The 18,252-nt window shown below is 51.9% G+C and overlaps 1 protein-coding gene across 4 annotated transcripts in view; it reads right to left on the bottom strand.

The window, feature by feature from the left end:
- The window catches only part of PDE4B (phosphodiesterase 4B), a 165,478-nt gene that overhangs the window by 10,014 nt on the left and 137,212 nt on the right, over nucleotides 1-18,252 (bottom strand). For all 4 annotated transcript variants that reach the window (XM_086841630.1, XM_086841631.1, XM_086841632.1 and 1 more), the window contains one exon: nucleotides 2,325-2,418. In XM_086841630.1, coding sequence (XP_086697756.1) covers nucleotides 2,325-2,418 — 94 coding nt within the window. The remainder of the gene's footprint in view (nucleotides 1-2,324; nucleotides 2,419-18,252) is intronic.

Below are 18,252 nucleotides of genomic sequence, written 5' to 3'. Positions count from 1 at the left end.
ATTCTGACCTTCCCGCGCCCTGTCCTGGCTGGGAACGCTCGGCTGGACCCTCTGCTCCTCCCTGGAGCCCTCCCAGCTCATTTCAGCATGGAATTATGGACTGAGTTGGGATGGGAGGGAGGTTAAAGATCGACAGGTTCCGTCCCTTGGGCGCCTTCCACCGTCCCAAGCTGCTCCAGCCGGGGCTTGGGCGCTGCCAGGGGTGTTGGGCACCCTGTGCCACAGCCTCACCCCCTTCACAGCAAGGAATTCCTGCCCAAGATCCCGTCCATCCCTGCCCTCCGGCAGTGGGAAGCCATTCCCTGCGTCCTGTCCCTCCTTGGCCTGATAAAATCAAAAGGCTGAATGAAATCACATGATCTGGGTTTAATATCTCTGCATCATCCCCAGCTTTGGAGATAAATGAGTGTCCCACCCACATATCTCTTTTTGTTTGGTGGTTCAGCCTCCTCTCTTGCAGACTCCCGTTAATTTGGGTGTTCATTTAATTTAATTAAATTTTTAGGGAGTTAAAAACGAAACAGCCGTAGCAGCACGACTTCCTGAAACAGCTTTGAAAAGCTTCCCTCATTTGTTTGGTTTATTTTTTATGAAGATGAGCAATCAGGCTGCGATCTGGAGAGCCTGTCCCCCTCAGCAGGGCCAGGCCCTGAGTGGCCTCACATGGGGGATGTCACCCTGATGTCACTGATGTCACCCCAATGTCACCCCGATGTCACTGATGTCACCCCGATGTCCCCAGGCACACGAGGAGCAGCACGGGGATGAGCAGAGCGCTGTCCTGCCCTGCCAAGGGAGCTCCTGAGCACAGGGAATAGCAGGAATTCAGACCTGGAGCTGCTGGAGAGATTCCAGAGGAGCCCCTGGAGCTGCTCCAGGGCTGGAGCCCCTCTGGAGCCAGGCTGGGAGAGCTGGGGGTGCTCACCTGGAGAGGAGAAGCTCCAGGGAGAGCTCAGAGCCCCTTGCAGGGCCTGAAGGGGCTCCAGGAGAGCTGGAGAGGGACTGGGGACAAGGCCTGCAGGGACAGGACACAGGGAATGGCTGCCAGTGCCAGAGGGCAGGGCTGGATGGGATCTGGGGCAGGAATTGTTCCCTGGCAGAGTGGGCAGGCCCTGGGATAGAATTCCCAGAGCAGCTGGGGCTGTCCCTGGATCCCTGGCAGTGCCCAAGGCCAGGCTGGATGGGTTTGGAGCAGCCTGGGACAGTGGGAGCTGTCCCTGCCATGGCTGGGGTGGCTCTGGATGATCCTTATGATCCCTCCCAACCCAAACCAGTCTGGAATTCCGTGACTAAAACAACCCCAGCAGCAGCTCTGGCTCATCAGCCCCTGCTGGGATCCAGGCTCCACTGCCCTGAGTGTTTGTGGGGTTTAGTTTTGGTGGCCACATTGGCAATTCCCACTCCACACTCATGTGGAGCTGGGAGGAGCTGACCACCAGCCAAATCCCTGGATTTGCCCCTTTTTGCATCCCAATCCCTTCCTATTCCCTGCTTGAATTCACTCTCTGCCTTCAGCTGAGCAATAAAATCAATGCATTCCCACAAAGCAGCTCCAAATTTCCAGGGATTATTAATGCTGTGGATTGCAGGCAGCAGCTGCAGCTGGATATTGCAATCACTTTAAAATCCTTAATGGGAATAATTGTGTGTCACACAGGGAACGCATTCCAGGCTGTTCCAACCCCGGGCCATCAATGCCCAGCACCCACTGACCCTCTGGAGCTGTCGGATTCAGGGATGTCCATAAACATGAGGCCACTCATTTGGGATGCAAATGGTCACAAATCCTGAAGCTGCTTCCTGAGAAAATCCCGTTTCTCGTAGCAAACATTGAACAGAGGATTCATTCACGTCCGTGGAGCTCGGAGCTCCTACAGATTGAACGAAATGCAAAATATTCCATTTTTTTTCCCCCTGACTTGTGGCGCAAAATGAGCAGATTTGCACCAAGTAAGGAATAAAATTTTGGTTGGGTTTAGTCTGAGCCCCATCTCGGGGGGGAAGGCGCAGCTGAAGGAGGCAGCGCCGGCTCTCTGTGACTTTGTCCTTTCCATAAGGTCACCACAAAAACCCAGCATTGCATAAGGCAGCCAGCAGCAGCCCCACGGAATCCTCCCAGAAACATCCCCTGGAATCCTCCCAGGAGCATCCCGAGGCTGGGGAAGGAATTCCTCTGTGGATACATTTATCCAAACACCATTCCCCCCCTTCCCGCAGCCACTCCAAAGCGAAAACCCCAAGAGGGAAGCTGTCAATGGGGGCAATCAGGCTGCCCTTAACCCTTCCCTGGCCCAAAAATAAACATCTCGGGATGCATTCCTTACCCAGGAAAGTGTTGGAAATGTACTCGGACACTTGGTTGCCGGAGCGGCTCATCTCGGACAGGTGTGTGAGCTCCCGGTTCAGCATCCTCTTGAACTGCCAGGGGGAGAGCACAGAAAAATGGCATTTTTATGGAATCCTGTCCCAAATCCACACAGCCTTAGCACGGGAGACTCCCCCAGCCCGCAGAATTCCGCGGATATTTGGGATGGAGGCGACAGATGGTTTCATTTCCATCCTGCTCGGCATCACCGTGACTGGATAATTTCTTTTCAGCCCCCGGAGTTGATTTCCTCTAAGGATGCTCATTAATTGTTACTGTCACAAACGAGGAGAGAACGGTTCAGGTAAATGTCTCCGAAAGCTCAGCTTTTTATCTCAGCTTGAGATTCCCCACCCCTGAACCTTCTTTTGTTCTGGATTTTCTCCATTTGCTCCATTTTGTATTTAACAAACAACTGCATATCCGGAGGAGAAATCTGCCCTAAATCTGAAGATCATTCGGCAAAATGTGGGATTCAGGCATTATTCCCTTAAATATTCATGCTGTGATCCTGCTGGTTTTATAATCCAACATTTTCACTGCTGCATCACCGAATTCCCCCCAAAAATGACATCCACGGACTCTGCATGCACACTACACACACGATTAGCCAAAAACACACAGAAATCGGCGCTTCTAAAGAATATTTTCCTCACAGAGGCTTTCTCCGAGCACAAAAATAATATTAATTAATAAAAAAGCAGCCATTAATAATTCAGTAATTAATAACCCTTCAGGAATTAAACCCACCTTAATGTAACCCCAAGAAACAGATAACAAATAATTGGCTTCAGGCATTTTGGAAAGCTCCTGGCAAGCCAGCACAAATCCTCCCGGAGAAATCGCCGCTCCGACGGGAGAGGATCCTTTCCCAATCCCCAAAAAAATCAGCGTTCATCCGAGGCAGAGATGCCACAGAATCCTGCAGCTGCTGGTCCCAGCCTGGCAGCGCATCCTCCGCCCGTGGGTGGATGCGCTCGCCCGGGAGCGAGGGATGAGATCCGGGAATGCACAAAGGAACGGGAATTGATCCGCACGGATCCAGCTGCGTGCCTGGAAGCGCTGGGGAATTTGGGATGCTGCTGCTCCTGAAGGAGGTCCCCGCTCCACAGGAGGACCATCAGGGAAGTGATGCTGGTTTTGTCAGCTCTGCTAACACAGCCATGTTTTTTTTTGGGAAAAATTAAAATGGAGGAAGCTGCGGGAATATTTAAATAAGGGGAAAGCAAGCAGCAGTCTCCTCTCTGTTCCTGCTTTGCTTTAATCCTATTCCTTACTGAGACTTTAAAAATATTCCCAGCTGGTTTTTTTAAAAGCGTTTTTCACGTTTTCAGTGTGATGGGGGATTTTGTTCCTCCGTGATAAAGGGCAAAATGCAGCAAGGCAGCAAAATGTCCCTTTACAAAGGGAAATATCCTTCAGATGAGAGGTATAAAAAAAGAATCACCTTAAATCTCTAACTGCAATTCATAAATTCGTACATTCATTCTTAAAAGAAAGCAGCCGTAACGTCCCTGCCCAAGGCAGGGGGTGGAACGAGATGAGCTTTAAGGTCCTTCCCAACCCCAGCCATTCTGTGATTCACCATCCAAATTTCAATATTTAATCAGTTCTGCAGGGTTTTTTTGTTTCAAACGGACAAGCAATCCCTTTATAGGGAATCTGGAGCCGTCCTTGACACGGAACCCGAAGAGAATCCCCTTGTGCCGTGCTCCCAGCACGGGATCGCTGGGATGTGCAGCTCTCCCGCTGCTCAGGACGTCCTTGGCGACTGTGCCGGGAACACAGCACGTGCCAGAGGCCAGAATTCCCAAAATAAAAGGGCCATCTTTGCTGTGAAATCCTTTCCTGTCTCCAGCTGCCTTCCCAGCTCCCAGGCTCTCCTGGGAAGATGGCACGAGGCTGCCCCACGTGCTGTGGGACACGTGCCCAAAATCCCGGCCCCCGCTCCCTCTGACAGCCCAGAACATCCAGATGGGATTCCAGCTCAGCCTTTGGCCACCTGGAGCAAGGGAAGTTGTGACCCATCTTCTCCTCTCCCTGAACTCAAGATTAGCAGAGGTGGGAAGCTGATGGCACCTAAGGGGGGTCTGACCTGCTGGGACAACAGCACCTCCCACAGCAACCCGCCAGTGCACCAGAAACTGGGAATTCTGGAATGGTTTGGGTTGGAAAGAGCCTTCAATCCCATCCCATCCCACCCCTGACATGGCAGGGACAGCTCCCACTGCCCCAGGCTGCTCCAAACCCATCCAGCCTGGCCTTGGGCACTGCCAGGGATCCAGGGGCAGCCCCAGCTGCTCTGGGAATTCTATCCCAGGGCCTGCCCACCCTGCCAGGGAACAATTCCTGCCATCCCAAGATCCCATCCAGCCCTACTCTCACCATCACACAGTGAGACCTCACATTCAGGGTAAGTCAAGCACCTTAAATCCTGTCACAAAGGTGTCACAAGGAATCAAAAGGTTCTCAAAGGAATCACAAAGGTGAGGGATGTGAAGGTTGGTGTCCCCTGGGATATGGCCAGGAGAGGGATGTGAAGGTTGGTGTTCCCTGGGACATGGCCAGGAGAGGGATGTGAAGGTTGCCATCCCACAGGACACAGGAAGGGTTGGGATGTGAAGGTTGCCATCCCATGGGACACGGCCAGGAGAGGGATGTGAAGGTTGGTGTTTCCTGGGATATGGCCAGGAGAGGAATGTGAAGGTTGCCATCCCACAGGACACAGGAAGGGCTGGGATGTGAGTGGCTCTGGCTGCCCAGGAACACATCCCCCAGCGCTGGGCACCAGATTTTGTCCCGCAGGGTCTCCTCCAGCAGGAGGGACAAAATCCCTTCTGAAACTGCCAAGCAAAAGCTGTGAGAAGGAGCGTGAGGAGCAGCAGGGGTGGGAGCGAGGCAGAGCGAGCGCTGGCAGGCGAGGGGAGCCCTGACCCCATCTCTCCTCCCTGTGACGTCTTTGCAGCAGCCGCAAGCAGCAGCCCGGACACGTGAGCCTCCCACAGCCCCGGAGCCCAGCGTGTGCTGCAGCATTTCTCTGCATCCAGGCCTTTCTCCGGGAGCCAGGGAAACGCCAGGAACCGCGCTCAGGTTCCCTCACGAGCAGCCGGGTGAGGCCAGTGGAAGGGGCTTTACCCCACAGACAGAGGCACAAAGTGATGTTGTGAGCAGCACAAGGTCACCCCAGGCATCTGCAGCAGAGAAAAACCCTCGGGATTCTCGGATCCCGTCGGGAAGTGGGAATCTGCTCCTCACAGCCTTTATCTCCCTCACTTTTATAATCACGGGCAGCAGAATCCCAGCACTGCCAAAAGGACTGAGAGGCTCAAACCCAGCTGAGCTTCCCGGAGCTGTGGGAATTCCCACAGGATTTGCAAAGTTTCTTGGGATTTGTCACCCAAAAAGTGCTGGCACCGTGGCAGGATTCACTTTATCACACACCCCCCCAACCCTTTCAAAGACACCGAGGCATCCTGGATGTTCCCCTGCTCGTGGCGGGGTTTTGGGATTTTTCCTGGATGTCTGGATGCTCTGGAGCTGCTCTGTTTCCCGGGAATTGCTCCTCAGGGATCAAGCAGGCTGCAGGGATCAATGGTTTACGGCATGTGCAACCCCCCTGTAGCAATCCCGACCTTCAATCCGTGCGGCAGCGACAGGGAAAACAAACAGATCGCAGGGAGAGAGGAGAAAATTCCAACTGGAGCAAACCCAGGGATTGGGGCTTTGGAGAGCGCCGCGTGCGGTTACGGTAACGCCCGGCGGGTAATTACGGTAATGCCCATCAGCATCATTTTCATTAATTTCCTAATTAATAATCATCCCAGCACCCTTTCCAAAGGAAATTAGAGCTGACAAGCTCACTGAGAGATGGGAATTAGGAGTGGATGGATGAGGAGGGGATGATCACCCCAAATCCAGGGGGTTTCCCTTAAAAAGGAGGGAATGGGGAAATGGGCTCAGCGCTCCCTACCCTCCAGCCCAAATTGTGGCCACAGGACCGTGCCATGAGCGCCTTTAACTGCTGGCAGGAGTGCAGATAACACCAAAAAGATGAAGCCCAGGTGCCATTTCCCATATCCAACGTTGCCAGCGAGTCTGGAAGCATCTGGAGCCTTGTGCGAGGAACAGCGCCGGCATCGCCTGGAGCTTTCCTGTTTTCCCTGCTCTGAAGCAACTGCAGAACTCATCTGCACCAAATTAAGTCCCCCAGCATTGAATCATGCTTTGATTACCAGCAGTGACCCTATTCCATGCATCCTGTGCTCCAGGGAATCACGGTTCCCTCCCAGCTCCTCTCCAGCCCTGCGTTAGGGTGGGAATTTCCTTGATTTCCAGTGGGAAAGTTCGCTCCCAGTCCCACACCAAACCCTCGCTGCTCAGGGCTTCTCCCCACCTTTATTCCTTTGCTGAGCTCTGGTTCCAGACACGGAAATCCTCGGTCAGGGGCCCTGGGAGGGTGGTGATGTTGGCACCAAGGGCTGGAAGCTCCTGGAGCCTCCGGGCAGCTGCCCTGTCAGCCCATCCTGACCAAAAGTGCTTCATTTCTATGTGGAGCAAGAAAATTTGGCCTAATTTATGATCAAATTTGACAGATTTAGGGGCCCAACCACGTTGCGGGGCTCAGGGTGGCCTCACCACAACTTTGCAGGGCCTGAAAGGGACAAGGCCTGCAGGGACAGGACACAGGGAATGGCTGCCAGTGCCAGAGGGCAGGGCTGGATGGGATCTGGGGCAGGAATTGTTCCCTGGCAGGGTGGGCAGGCCCTGGGATAGAATTCCCAGAGCAGCTGGGGCTGTCCCTGGATCCCTGGCAGTGCCCAAGGTTGGACACTGGGACTTGGAGCAGCCTGGGATGGTGGGATGAGATGGGCTTTAAGGTCCCTCCCAACCCAAACCATTCTGTGACCCTGATGGGGACTGGGAAAACCTCCCTGATGGTTTAGTGTGGAAATTCCCACTTTTCTGGCTCCTTATGGAAAGGACAACTCTGTTCTCTCCTGAGGAGGGCCGGGAAGAAGCACCCAGAGCCCCGGGCCGTGTCACACCGACTCCAGCCATGAATCTTGCTGCCATTCCCGCTCCCTCGGGACTTTGGAGAGGCGTTCCTGGCGCATCACAGGGAGAATAAAGACAGGAGCAGGGATATGCTGCTGATGGAAACCCTTTGAAGTGGATTTAGCCCAGCTGCGGTTCCCCGAGGCCAGGAGTCCTTATGCAAAGAGGCTGCTGAAAACCGGGAGTCATCGCAGGAGCGATCTGGAGATAAAAGAGCAGCTGGGATGCTCCGGCCTGGAGAGGCTCTGCAGGGAGAGGGATCCTGCCCCAGCTTTGATGGGGGAATCTCGCTGCAGATCTCCGGTGTTTATAAACCCTGCTCCTGACCCACCCTTCTGACGCAGAGCTCCCATCGCCGGCTCTCCCAGAAATCCCCAGAACAAAAGCACTTCTGGGCCGAGGGTTACTCTCGCTTAATTAGCTGGGTAATTAGCGCAGGTCCAGAGGGGCAATTAAACCTCACTGGGACTTCAGGGAGCAGCTCTTTTCTGGCAATTCGCGGGATGCCCGGCTCTGGGAGCTGGGAAGAGCTGCCCCTCACCTGCCAGAGTCCCGTTGGGAATGATGGATGAGGGAAATCCATCCATCCATCCATCCATCCATCCATCCATCCATCCATCATCCATCCATCATCCATCCATCATCCATCATCCATCATCCATCCATCATCCATCCATCCATCCATCCATCATCCATCATCCATCCATCATCCATCCATCCATCATCCATCATCCATTCATCCATCATCCATCATCCATCCATCCATCATCCATCCATCATCCATCATCCATCCATCCATCCATCCATCCATCCATCCATCATCATCCATCCATCCATCATCCATCCATCCATCATCCATCCATCCATCCATCATCCATCATCCATCCATCATCCATCCATCCATCCATCCATCCATCCATCCATCATCCATCCATCCATCCATCCATCATCCATCCATCATCCATCATCCATCCATCCATCCATCCATCATCCATCATCCATCCATCATCCATCCATCATCCATCATCCATCCATCCATCCATCCATCATCCATAAATCATCCATCCATCCATCATCCATCCATCCATCATCCATCCATCCATCATCCATCCATCCATCATCCATCCATCCATCATCCATAAATCATCCATCCATCCATCCATCCATCATCCATAAATCATCCATCCATCCATCCATCCATCCATCCATCCATCCATCATCCATAAATCATCCATCCATCCATCCATCCATCCATCATCCATCCATCCATCCATCCATCCATCATCCATCCATCCATCATCCATCCATCCATCATCCATCCATCCATCATCCATCATCCATCCATCCATCCATCCATCCATCCATCCATCCATCTATCCATCATCCATCCATCCATCATCCATCCATCCATCCATCCATCATCCATCCATCCATCCATCCATCATCCATCCATCCATCCATCCATCCATCATCCATCCATCCATCCATCCATCCATCATCCATCCGTCCATCCATCCATCCATCCATCCATCATCCATCCATCCATCCATCCATCCATCATCCATCCGTCCATCCATCCATCATCCATCCATCCATCATCCATCCATCCATCCATCATCCATCCATCCATCCATCCATCCATCATCCATCCATCCATCCATCCATCCATCATCCATCCGTCCATCCATCCATCATCCATCCATCATCCATCCATCCATCATCCATCCATCCATCCATCCCTCCATCCATCATCCATCCATCCATCCATCCATCCATCCATCCATCATCCATCCATCCATCCATCATCCATCATCCATCCATCCATCCATCATCCATCCATCCATCCATCATCCATCCATCCATCCATCCATCCATCCATCCATCAATCCATCCATCATCCATCCATCCATCCATCCATCCATCATCCATCCACTGACAGCGGGCTCAGACAGAGAATGGGGAATTTTGTCTGGGATGGGGATGGATGCCACACTCTGCTCCAAATTAAACAAAAAATGGGATTAATGCCACCCCACTGAAGGAATATTTGTTATGCCCAACTTTCTCCTGACATCTCATTCCTGTGTTGCACTCCTGGAGTTTGGAATTGTGGAGCATTTCTTGGGAAGTCTGGAAGTCAAGAGTTAAAATTCCTGCATTTGGAGCAGCTGGAATGCCGCTTATCTGTGTCTTCCTGCTGTTACATCACTTACAGAAAGGACCATGGCAAACAAATTTGTTTCATAATTCCCATCGATTTTCCTTCCTAGGTACTCCATGGAGAATGATGGGAAGTGCATGAAATGCTTAAAATTTTAAAAAACCCCCAAGAACCACGAGCCTGTTTCTCACTAAAGGGCACTAAAGGAGAAAGATTTCAGCTGTATTTCAGTGCCTGGAGAAAAGTGAAATGGTTGGAGTCAACTATCAGTCATTAAAAAAAAATCAAATTTCTTTTGCAACACTTTCTAGTTCTTAATTTCCTAAAACAATATCGCATTTAATGCGCCAGAAACTCTTTATTTAATGAGATACAAAGTACTATTTGTTTTTTGGGTTTTTTTTTTTTTTGTTTTGTTTTTTGTTTTCCCTTCAGCTGATTTTGGAAACCCAAAAGTAAACACAGCCTTATGAAATCTCCAATTTCACATCAAAGCAGCCTTGATTTATAGAGACGTTCAAAGGAAGACTTTAAAGGAGCAACATCATGACCAACTTGTTGGCCTGATGTTATTAGAATAATTTAGAAATCCACAATGTAAATGTTGATAAATAAATAGCAGGTTGCCATAAATCAGCATGTGGCTGCTCATGAAAGCGAGAACATCTATCTGATGTAGACAGAACAATATTCAGATTTTTCCTCCTCCCTGCACAGTGAAGTTTAGCATTTCTGAGAGCGGCAGAACCTCCCTTGGGTGGGACGGGATTTACGCAACGCTGGGGCTTTAAAAAAAAAAAAAAGTGATGAATTGGAAGTTGGAGCTGAGTGTTTGCAGCACTGGGGCATTTCCAGCTCATTTCCAGCCAAATGAACTCGAAATATGCAAATCGCTCCCGATGGCGGAAAGGAGAAGCTCCCTGCAGGAGCCTGCCCGAGGGTTTGTGCTGCTCCACAGCCAGCCTGGCTCGCTCCATTCCCGGGAATTCCGGGTGTTACTCAGCGCCGAGGGAGGAAAATCCCCCTCGGCAGCCGCGGGGAAGGGCTCAGCTCACGGGGAAAGCTTCCCTGAAAATCCGTGTGTGTCATTTGTGGGCAAGGTGTGCCCGGCCGGGATGGGGCTGGAGAAATCCTCGTGTGCCCTGCGGGGCCGGATCTGCTCCTGCCTGCTCCTGCAGCCCTGTCCTGGAGTGTCCAACACCACCCTGGATCCCAGTCCTGGAGTGTCCAACACCACCCTGGATCCCAGTCCTGGAGTGTCCAACACCACCCTGGATCCCAGTCCTGGAGTGTCCAACACCATCCCGGATCCAAATCCTGGAGTGTCCAACACCATCCCAGATCCAAATCCTGGAGTGTCCAACACCACTGCCCATGGATCCAACACCACTGCCCATGGATCCCAGTCCTGGAGTGTCCAACACCACCCTGGATCCCAGTCCTGGAGTGTCCAACACCATCCCAGATCCCTGTCCTGGAGTGTCCAACACCACTGCCCATGGATCCCAATCCTGGAGTGTCCAACACCATCCCGGATCCCAATCCTGGAGTGTCCAACACCACCTTGGATCCCAGTCCTGGAGTGTCCAACACCATCCCAGATCCCTGTCCTGGAGTGTCCAACACCACTGCCCATGGATCCCAACCTTGGAACATCCAACACCACCTCTCCTGGATCCCAATCCATGATCCCAGTCCTGGAACATCCAACACCACCCTGGATCCCAATCCCAACACCACTGCCACGGATCCCAGTCTCAGTATTCCACCCGCACTGCCCAAGCCCTTGGGCCGGGTTTCCATCGGTCTGGATTGATGTGGAACACCAGGAGTGGCAGAGTTTAAGGTTTCAGAGAAGCCCACATGGGTCTGGGTTGGAAGGGACCTGGAAAACCATTGTGTTCCATCCCTTCCGCACCCTCCAGCACCCCAGGCTGCTGCAAGCCCTGTCCAGCCTGGTCCTGGACAGTTATTTCTCGCTGTGTGATGGACAAAGGACAGATTGTTGGTCTCCTTGGGTGGAAAAACCCCAGCAGGGAGGTTTGGAGGAAGCTCAGGTTGGTTTCTGCTCCACCCAAAATGCTTTTCCAATATCCAGAACAGATCTCTCCTACCCAATTCTTTTGGCAGCTACATTTGGAGTCTGCAGCTGATCTGGGTGGGTTTTGTATGGATTTCCTCTCTGTTCCCCTCTGGAAGGTGCATTTTATAACACAAACTGCACTGCTGGGAGGAAGAACCACACAAAAGGCCCATCCAGGCCTGGATGACTCCCCAGAGCAGCGTGCTCGGTGTCCGCACCAATTTCTCATCCCAGCACTGCTTTTACTCTTCCCTCTGAGGAGAGGCGAGTAAACAAAAGCAGAAACAGGCCAGAACACTCGTTCTGCAATGCCATTTTTAGCATTTCAGCAGCTGGAGGAATGCTGGATGTGTTGAGGGCAGAAGGAGACGGAGCAAGGGGAGCTGCCGAGAACCAGCAGCGCAAAATGCAAACCTGCAGCAGCTCGTTTGTTGACACCAAGCTGATTAAAGAGAGAGCCCTGACAACATCTGTGGCCCGGAGAGCAGAGAGCGCTGCAGGAGCTGCGGATCTCAGCCCCAAATCTTGTGTCAGTCACACCCTTGCAAACCACAGCCTCGGTGCCGGAGGAAGCCGAGCCACTGCGTCAGGAGAGCCCACAAACCAAAGAGCCTCCCTGCTCCTCCGGGGAGCTGGGACATGCTGGGAATTTGGGGTGGGATAACCTGGATTATATCCTCAATCAGAAAAAAACACCCCTAAAATAACAACTAACAGAGCCTTTGTCATTTAACAAGAGAGCAGTGCAATTAAACATGGGATTTTGTTAATCGTCTGAAGCAGCAATTTGAATTTAATTTAAATTTGAATCAAGCTCTGCAGTCATCATTTAGGCAAATCCAGCTGGGGTTTTACCTGAGTAGGAGAACAGGCTCTGGAAAATTCAAATAACTTTGTGCCCTGAGAAGACTTTTCCAAGATGCCCGTGTTGGAAAAAAAAAAAAAAAAAAAAAAAAAATAAAGATGATTCTGGCAGCTTTGAATCGACAGAAGTTTGTTTTGGGGTAAAGAGGGAATCCTGGGAAGAGGGCAGTGAAAATCCAGGGAAGAAGTTGGTGTAGCTCAGCATCCCCTCAAAAAAAATGTGGCAGCTGGTCCTGCCAAAATGAAAATGAGCCTAATGCAAGCATCAAACCCATAGAGGAGGCACTAATTAATGGAGATAAAATGAAATGAAAACTCCTTCTCACGCAGAGATAGGCAAATGCTCCTCAGAATCCCTTTGCTGCCGTTGGCCCAGCTGTGCTAAACCAGCAGCAAGGTGAGGCACTTCTGGTTTGTTTGCTTTAAGCCAGGCTTTAATCGGGGGAATCTCTCCCTCTCAGAGCTCTGAGGGTGAATCTCCATCCCAAACCATCTCCACGACTTGTCCTGCCTTTGATAACTCAGCATCTCTCAATTCATTTCCCTTAATGCAAATATTTGGATCAGCCCCGTGGAGCACAACTGGGGAATAAAAACGAGGAGTTTGGAGTCCATGAAATCACTCCAAACCAGGATGAGGATTAGGACTGACCTGAAACCCATTTCAGCTCCTTCATCCCGAGTGATGTCACCAGCACCCTTCACTGCAGAGAGGTCCCTGCTCCCCACATTTAGTCACTCTCCAGTGCTGCCCTCAGCTCATGATTCATTTTGAACCTGCCTTTGAGCTATTATTTATTTAAGCCCCACCCTGACGTGTTATAACGTAAAAGTCTGAGAATGCAGAACTTTTAAAACCCCATCACGTCCCAGGAAAGCCAGAACTGGTTAAAGGGCACGCTGGAAGGTCCTGGGCACTGCTGTGGCCCCGAGGATGGGTGACAGCTCCCCAAAATGCTCCTGGGGGGGAGGATTTGAACCAAAATTCTACAGCCAAAGCCTTGATCTCTGCAGAAGATGGGATAGCATCCAGCACTGAAAATCCCTTTGCTCCAGGAGAGTGTCCCAGATGGTGACACCATCTCCTGTCCCCACACATCCCACAGACAGCGCTGCTGCTTTCCAATATTCCAATTTAAATATCCAGTATTTCAAATATTCCAATTTAAATATCCAGTATTTCCAATATTCCAGTTTAAATATCCAATATTTCCAATATTCCAATTTAAATACCCAATATTTCCAATATTCCAATTTAAATATCCAATATTTCCAATATTCCAGTTTAAATATCCAGTATTTCCAATATTCCAATTTAAATATCCAGTATTTCCAATATTCCAGTTTAAATATCCAATATTTCCAATATACCAATTTAAATATCTGCAGCGGTTTAACCAAGATATCTGCACAGACAGCCCTAGAGGGCTCGCAAGGACAAAATATTACATTATAAAATACCTCTGGCTCCAACATTCCACCCCGCTTTTAGGGCAAGTTTGAGAACCCCGGAATGATTTGCTCAGAGGGGAACGAGCACGGGAGGAGGAGCACACTTTTTGGGGCAAAAAGTCCATTTATGATGACTGGTACACAGGAGCTGACTGGGACCAAGCTCCCCAAATCCCGAGGGGTTTCCAGCCTGGCTCAGAGCCAGCACCCGGAGCTGTTCCCTCCCCATCCAGCAGATTTCCCTGGAAGCTCCCGCTCACCGCTCCGAGCAAACCCCGCTCCCGCAGCGCCCCGTCCTTTAGCACAAGGACATCCTCACCGCCGACACCACCAGATAACCCCCAGCTGCTGGAATATCCCCAAAACGAGCCAAAAAACCAGCTCCTACCTCCTGCAGCATGTCTCCGGCTCGGGGTCCTGCTCGGGCAGGGAATGGTTAAAGAGAGACGTCAAAGCGGAGCGGGGTGCGGGGGGTGCGGAGCGCGGCCGGCCCCGCCGGGGCGCTCCGAGCGCCGCTTCCCCAGCGCAAACCCCCGGCAATAGCGGCGGAGCTCAGTGATTCATCCCGCCTCGGAAAAACAGGAGACGTGGAAGTGTCTTTGTTCCGCCGAGGCGAACAAACCTCTCTTTGTGCGGCGATTAAACAAAGGAAGCGGCAGCGCAAAGCCGGGGGAAGACTAAACAGCTCGGCACCGCTTAAGGGAAACATCACGTAGCAAAGGGATGGGGCTGGGGGCTGCGGGCACGGCACATCCACCGCTGGCACTCGGCCGCCACCTCCAGCGGTTTACATTCGTGGCCAGATGTTTGTTTAAGCACCCTTAAACCTTAAACCTCCGCTTCTCGGACCCTTTGAAACCCCAGCAAAACGCGCTGGGTTGTGTTTGTCTTGCGGCTCACACGGGAGAGAGGAGAACGGAGCTGCTGGAGTTATCCAGAGCTTGGGAATAACAAAACATCTTTAAGAGCTGCAATCACAGTTTAAGGATTCGCAAGGAAGAGTCCTCCAAGTATCAGCTTGGGTAGGGACAAGAGAGTTTGTAAAGTCATGAGAGGAGACCACTCACACTCTATTTACACTTTGAGTACCCCAGAGATGACAAATTCTGCTCTCTGTGGGCTGCAGGAATCTCTGAATTAGCCTGGTAGGATTGAAGGGGAGGCAGAGGTGCTGCTCAGCTCCCTGGAGTATCTCAGGTATCTCCGTTTGTGCTGCATCCCGCACTCTGCAGCTCTGCAGAACAATCCCTGTTCTCCATCCCTCCGTTTCATGATGGGATGGCCCCATGAAAACCTGGAGCTGGCCAGGCCAGCATTTCAGCTGGGAAAAAACCTGCTCCTTCTCATGATCCAGGGGATGCACTGAGCACATCCTGCCCCACATCCCCAATTGGGGATTCGAGCTGGTCCCATCTGCAGTGATGCTAAGTGAGGCTAAGGACAGCTGCCTGATGCCAAGACAGAAAATCCCCCCTTTTTTATCATCACTGACTCACAATCCCTCCTGACACAGCAGTTGATGCAGCTGGAAGCTGGACAGGGTGAAAAACGCAGGAAAAATGGAGTATATATGTAACAATAATGTAAATTAGTGTGGTTTGCTCCCTCAGGCGTTACCCGAGTGCCTGCAGAACTCCTTCCAGGTTATTTTGTTTCAGTGCAAAGCTGCAGGGCCCTATCACCTCCCAGCAAAGTTAGGAAATTCAGTGTTAGGAAAAACAAACTCCTTTGGTGGCAGCTGCAAACAGGTATTTTTGCAGGTTATTTTTTTCTCTCTCTCTCTCTAAATTAGAAAGATGAGACGTGCAGGGTTATTTGTGCACACAGCCTGGACTGGTTTGCACTGGAAATGCATCAGGACTCGGTGCCAGCCCCAAGGGGAACGGAGCTCCCCCTCTCTGCCCGTGTCCGTGGGGTCTGTGCGGGGTCCCCGGTGTGAGCGCAGCCCCTCCAGCCCGAGCTCCTCCTGCGCTTCACCCCCGCCTTAACGAGCAATACGCACATGTTTTAATCGCTGCCTTCCGAACCCCATCAGCTCAAATCCCGGCTGCCGTCCCGCATGGCTCTTCCCCCTCCGCTGCCTCCTTTTATTTTTTTTTTGGATTTTTTTTGGAATTTTTTTTCTGTTGCCGCAGAATCCCCCCAGCGCTCACGGATGCCGAGAGCGCTCCCTCTCCGCCTCTCTCCGCGCTGTTGTTGCAACTCTGGGTTTTCTAAACTACGTCTGTCAGGAAGGAGACAGGAAATTCGAGTCACACTTGCAACAGCTGTGCCATGCCTACTATCAGGCTCAACTGACGTAGTTTGGCTTGGGTGGCGCGGGGCCAGGAACTGGCGAGAGCGGAGGTCAGGAAGATAGGTCAGTGTTTATTCTGCTGCTGCTCTTGGGAGCATGCCGAGCCCATTTGCTTTCTTCCTATCTAGACTGTTTCTCTTTCCGTTTTTTTTTTCTTTTTTTTTTCTTTTTTTTTTCTTTAATAACGCGCAGCCCGAGCATCCTGTTTTCAAAACATCTGCCGGCTTTGCTATTTACCGGTGACAAATGGAGATGGTTCGGGGCTGGGACGGGATGCTCGGAGAGGAGAAGGGAGGCTGCAGAAAGATGCAGGAGGGAGCCAGCACTGCCAGGAGGCTCCGTCTGCCATCAAAACCTCCTCCAAAAAAAAATAAGCCACGAATCCCCCCAACCATCAGGCATGGAAACGAAACTTTCCAAGCCAAACTGTGGCAATATTTACAGCTCCAGAGCAAAGGCGAGCGAGGTGTGAGGCCATTTTATGCTTCTCTTTCACAGCTGAAAACCGTGAAACTGGAAGTTGACCAAAAAAAGTGCAGACATTTCACAAACGGGTTATGAAAGAACAAAGTTTCAGGAAGCTTTTGCTCCAGCCAGCTGCCAGCCATCTGCACCCCGAGTAATCGCAACTTTAAAGTGCTACAAAAGCAATTTAGTTTCACCTTCACGAGGCCAGATTTGTCACTCAGCTAAAAAAAAAAGTATTAAAAAAAAAAAAAAAAGTAACCTCAAATTGAAGGGCGTCCTGTTCACACTGGAGGTGCAGCCTGAGCCCTTCTCAGCCTTCATCCAGAGTTCCCTCAACACAAATTCAAACGAAAAAAATAATATTTCTTTCTTGAAAACTCGGTCTATAAAACTTTTACTGCTTCCTTTGCCCCTGCACATCGTGCTAATCACTACCAGAAGAGGAAGCTGAAACAACACGGGATTTCTTTGCTCAACTTTTTCCCATAAATTCAGTTTCTGATTCAGCATTTCTGATTGTAGTAATTTCCAATAAGGCAAAAAAAAAAAAGAAAAAAAAGAAAAAAAACCAACAAACAATAAAAACAACAACATCGATGGGCAAAACTGGGTTTAAAACAATGGAACTGGGCAAGGACGTGGATGCGACGGGAATTTGTGACAGTTCCAGGGGGCACAGCGGGGCTGGAAGCGCTGTCTGGGAGCCCTGGAAGGGGCAGGCGGAGGCTGGGAGCTGCCAGGCTGGTCCTGGGTTCCCGGAGCTGTGCCCGGGGCTGTGCTGGGTCTGTGCCCGGGGCTGTGCCCGGAGCTGTGCAGGACCTGTGCAGGAGCTGTGCCCGGAGCTGTGCCCGGAGCTGTGCCCGGAGCTGTGCCCGGAGCTGTGCCCGAGCTGTGCTGGGTCTGTGCCCGGGTCTGTGCCCGGAGCTGTGCCCGGAGCTGTGCTGGGTCTGTGCCCGGAGCTGTGCCCGAGCTGTGCTGGGTCTGTGCCCGGGTCTGTGCCCGGAGCTGTGCCCGGAGCTGTGCAGGACCTGTGCAGGAGCTGTGCCCGAGCTGTGCTGGGTCTGTGCAGGAGCTGTGCCCGGAGCTGTGCCCGGGGCTGTGCCCAGAGCTGTGCCCGAGCTGTGCCCGGAGCTGTGCCCGAGCTGTGCCCGGGGCTGTGCCCGGAGCTGTGCCCGGAGCTGTGCCCGGAGCTGTGCCCAGAGCTGTGCCCAGAGCTGTGCCCGGGTCTGTGCCCGGAGCTGTGCAGGAGCTGTGCCCGGGTCTGTGCCCGGAGCTGTGCCCGGGTCTGTGCCCGTGCCGGAGCTGTACCCGAGCAGTGCCCGGACAGGGAGAGCCGAGAGCGACGGGCGGGCTCCGGGAGATGCTGGACGGGAGCACCAACTCCCAAAAGTTGCACACAGGCGCTCACAACTCGCGTTTCGCTCTCTGCTGCCTGTCAGGATACTCTTGGCACTCTGCTCTCCTCCTGCTTCCCTCACTTTCAACACCACGGACTTTTCCTGCTTTAA

Source organism: Cyanistes caeruleus, chromosome 9 (assembly GCF_971803275.1).
Source record: "Cyanistes caeruleus chromosome 9, bCyaCae1.hap1.1, whole genome shotgun sequence".
NCBI lineage: Eukaryota > Metazoa > Chordata > Aves > Passeriformes > Paridae > Cyanistes > Cyanistes caeruleus.
The sequence above is the reverse complement of the archived record's forward strand: the minus strand, read 5'-3'. Positions and strand labels throughout refer to the sequence as shown.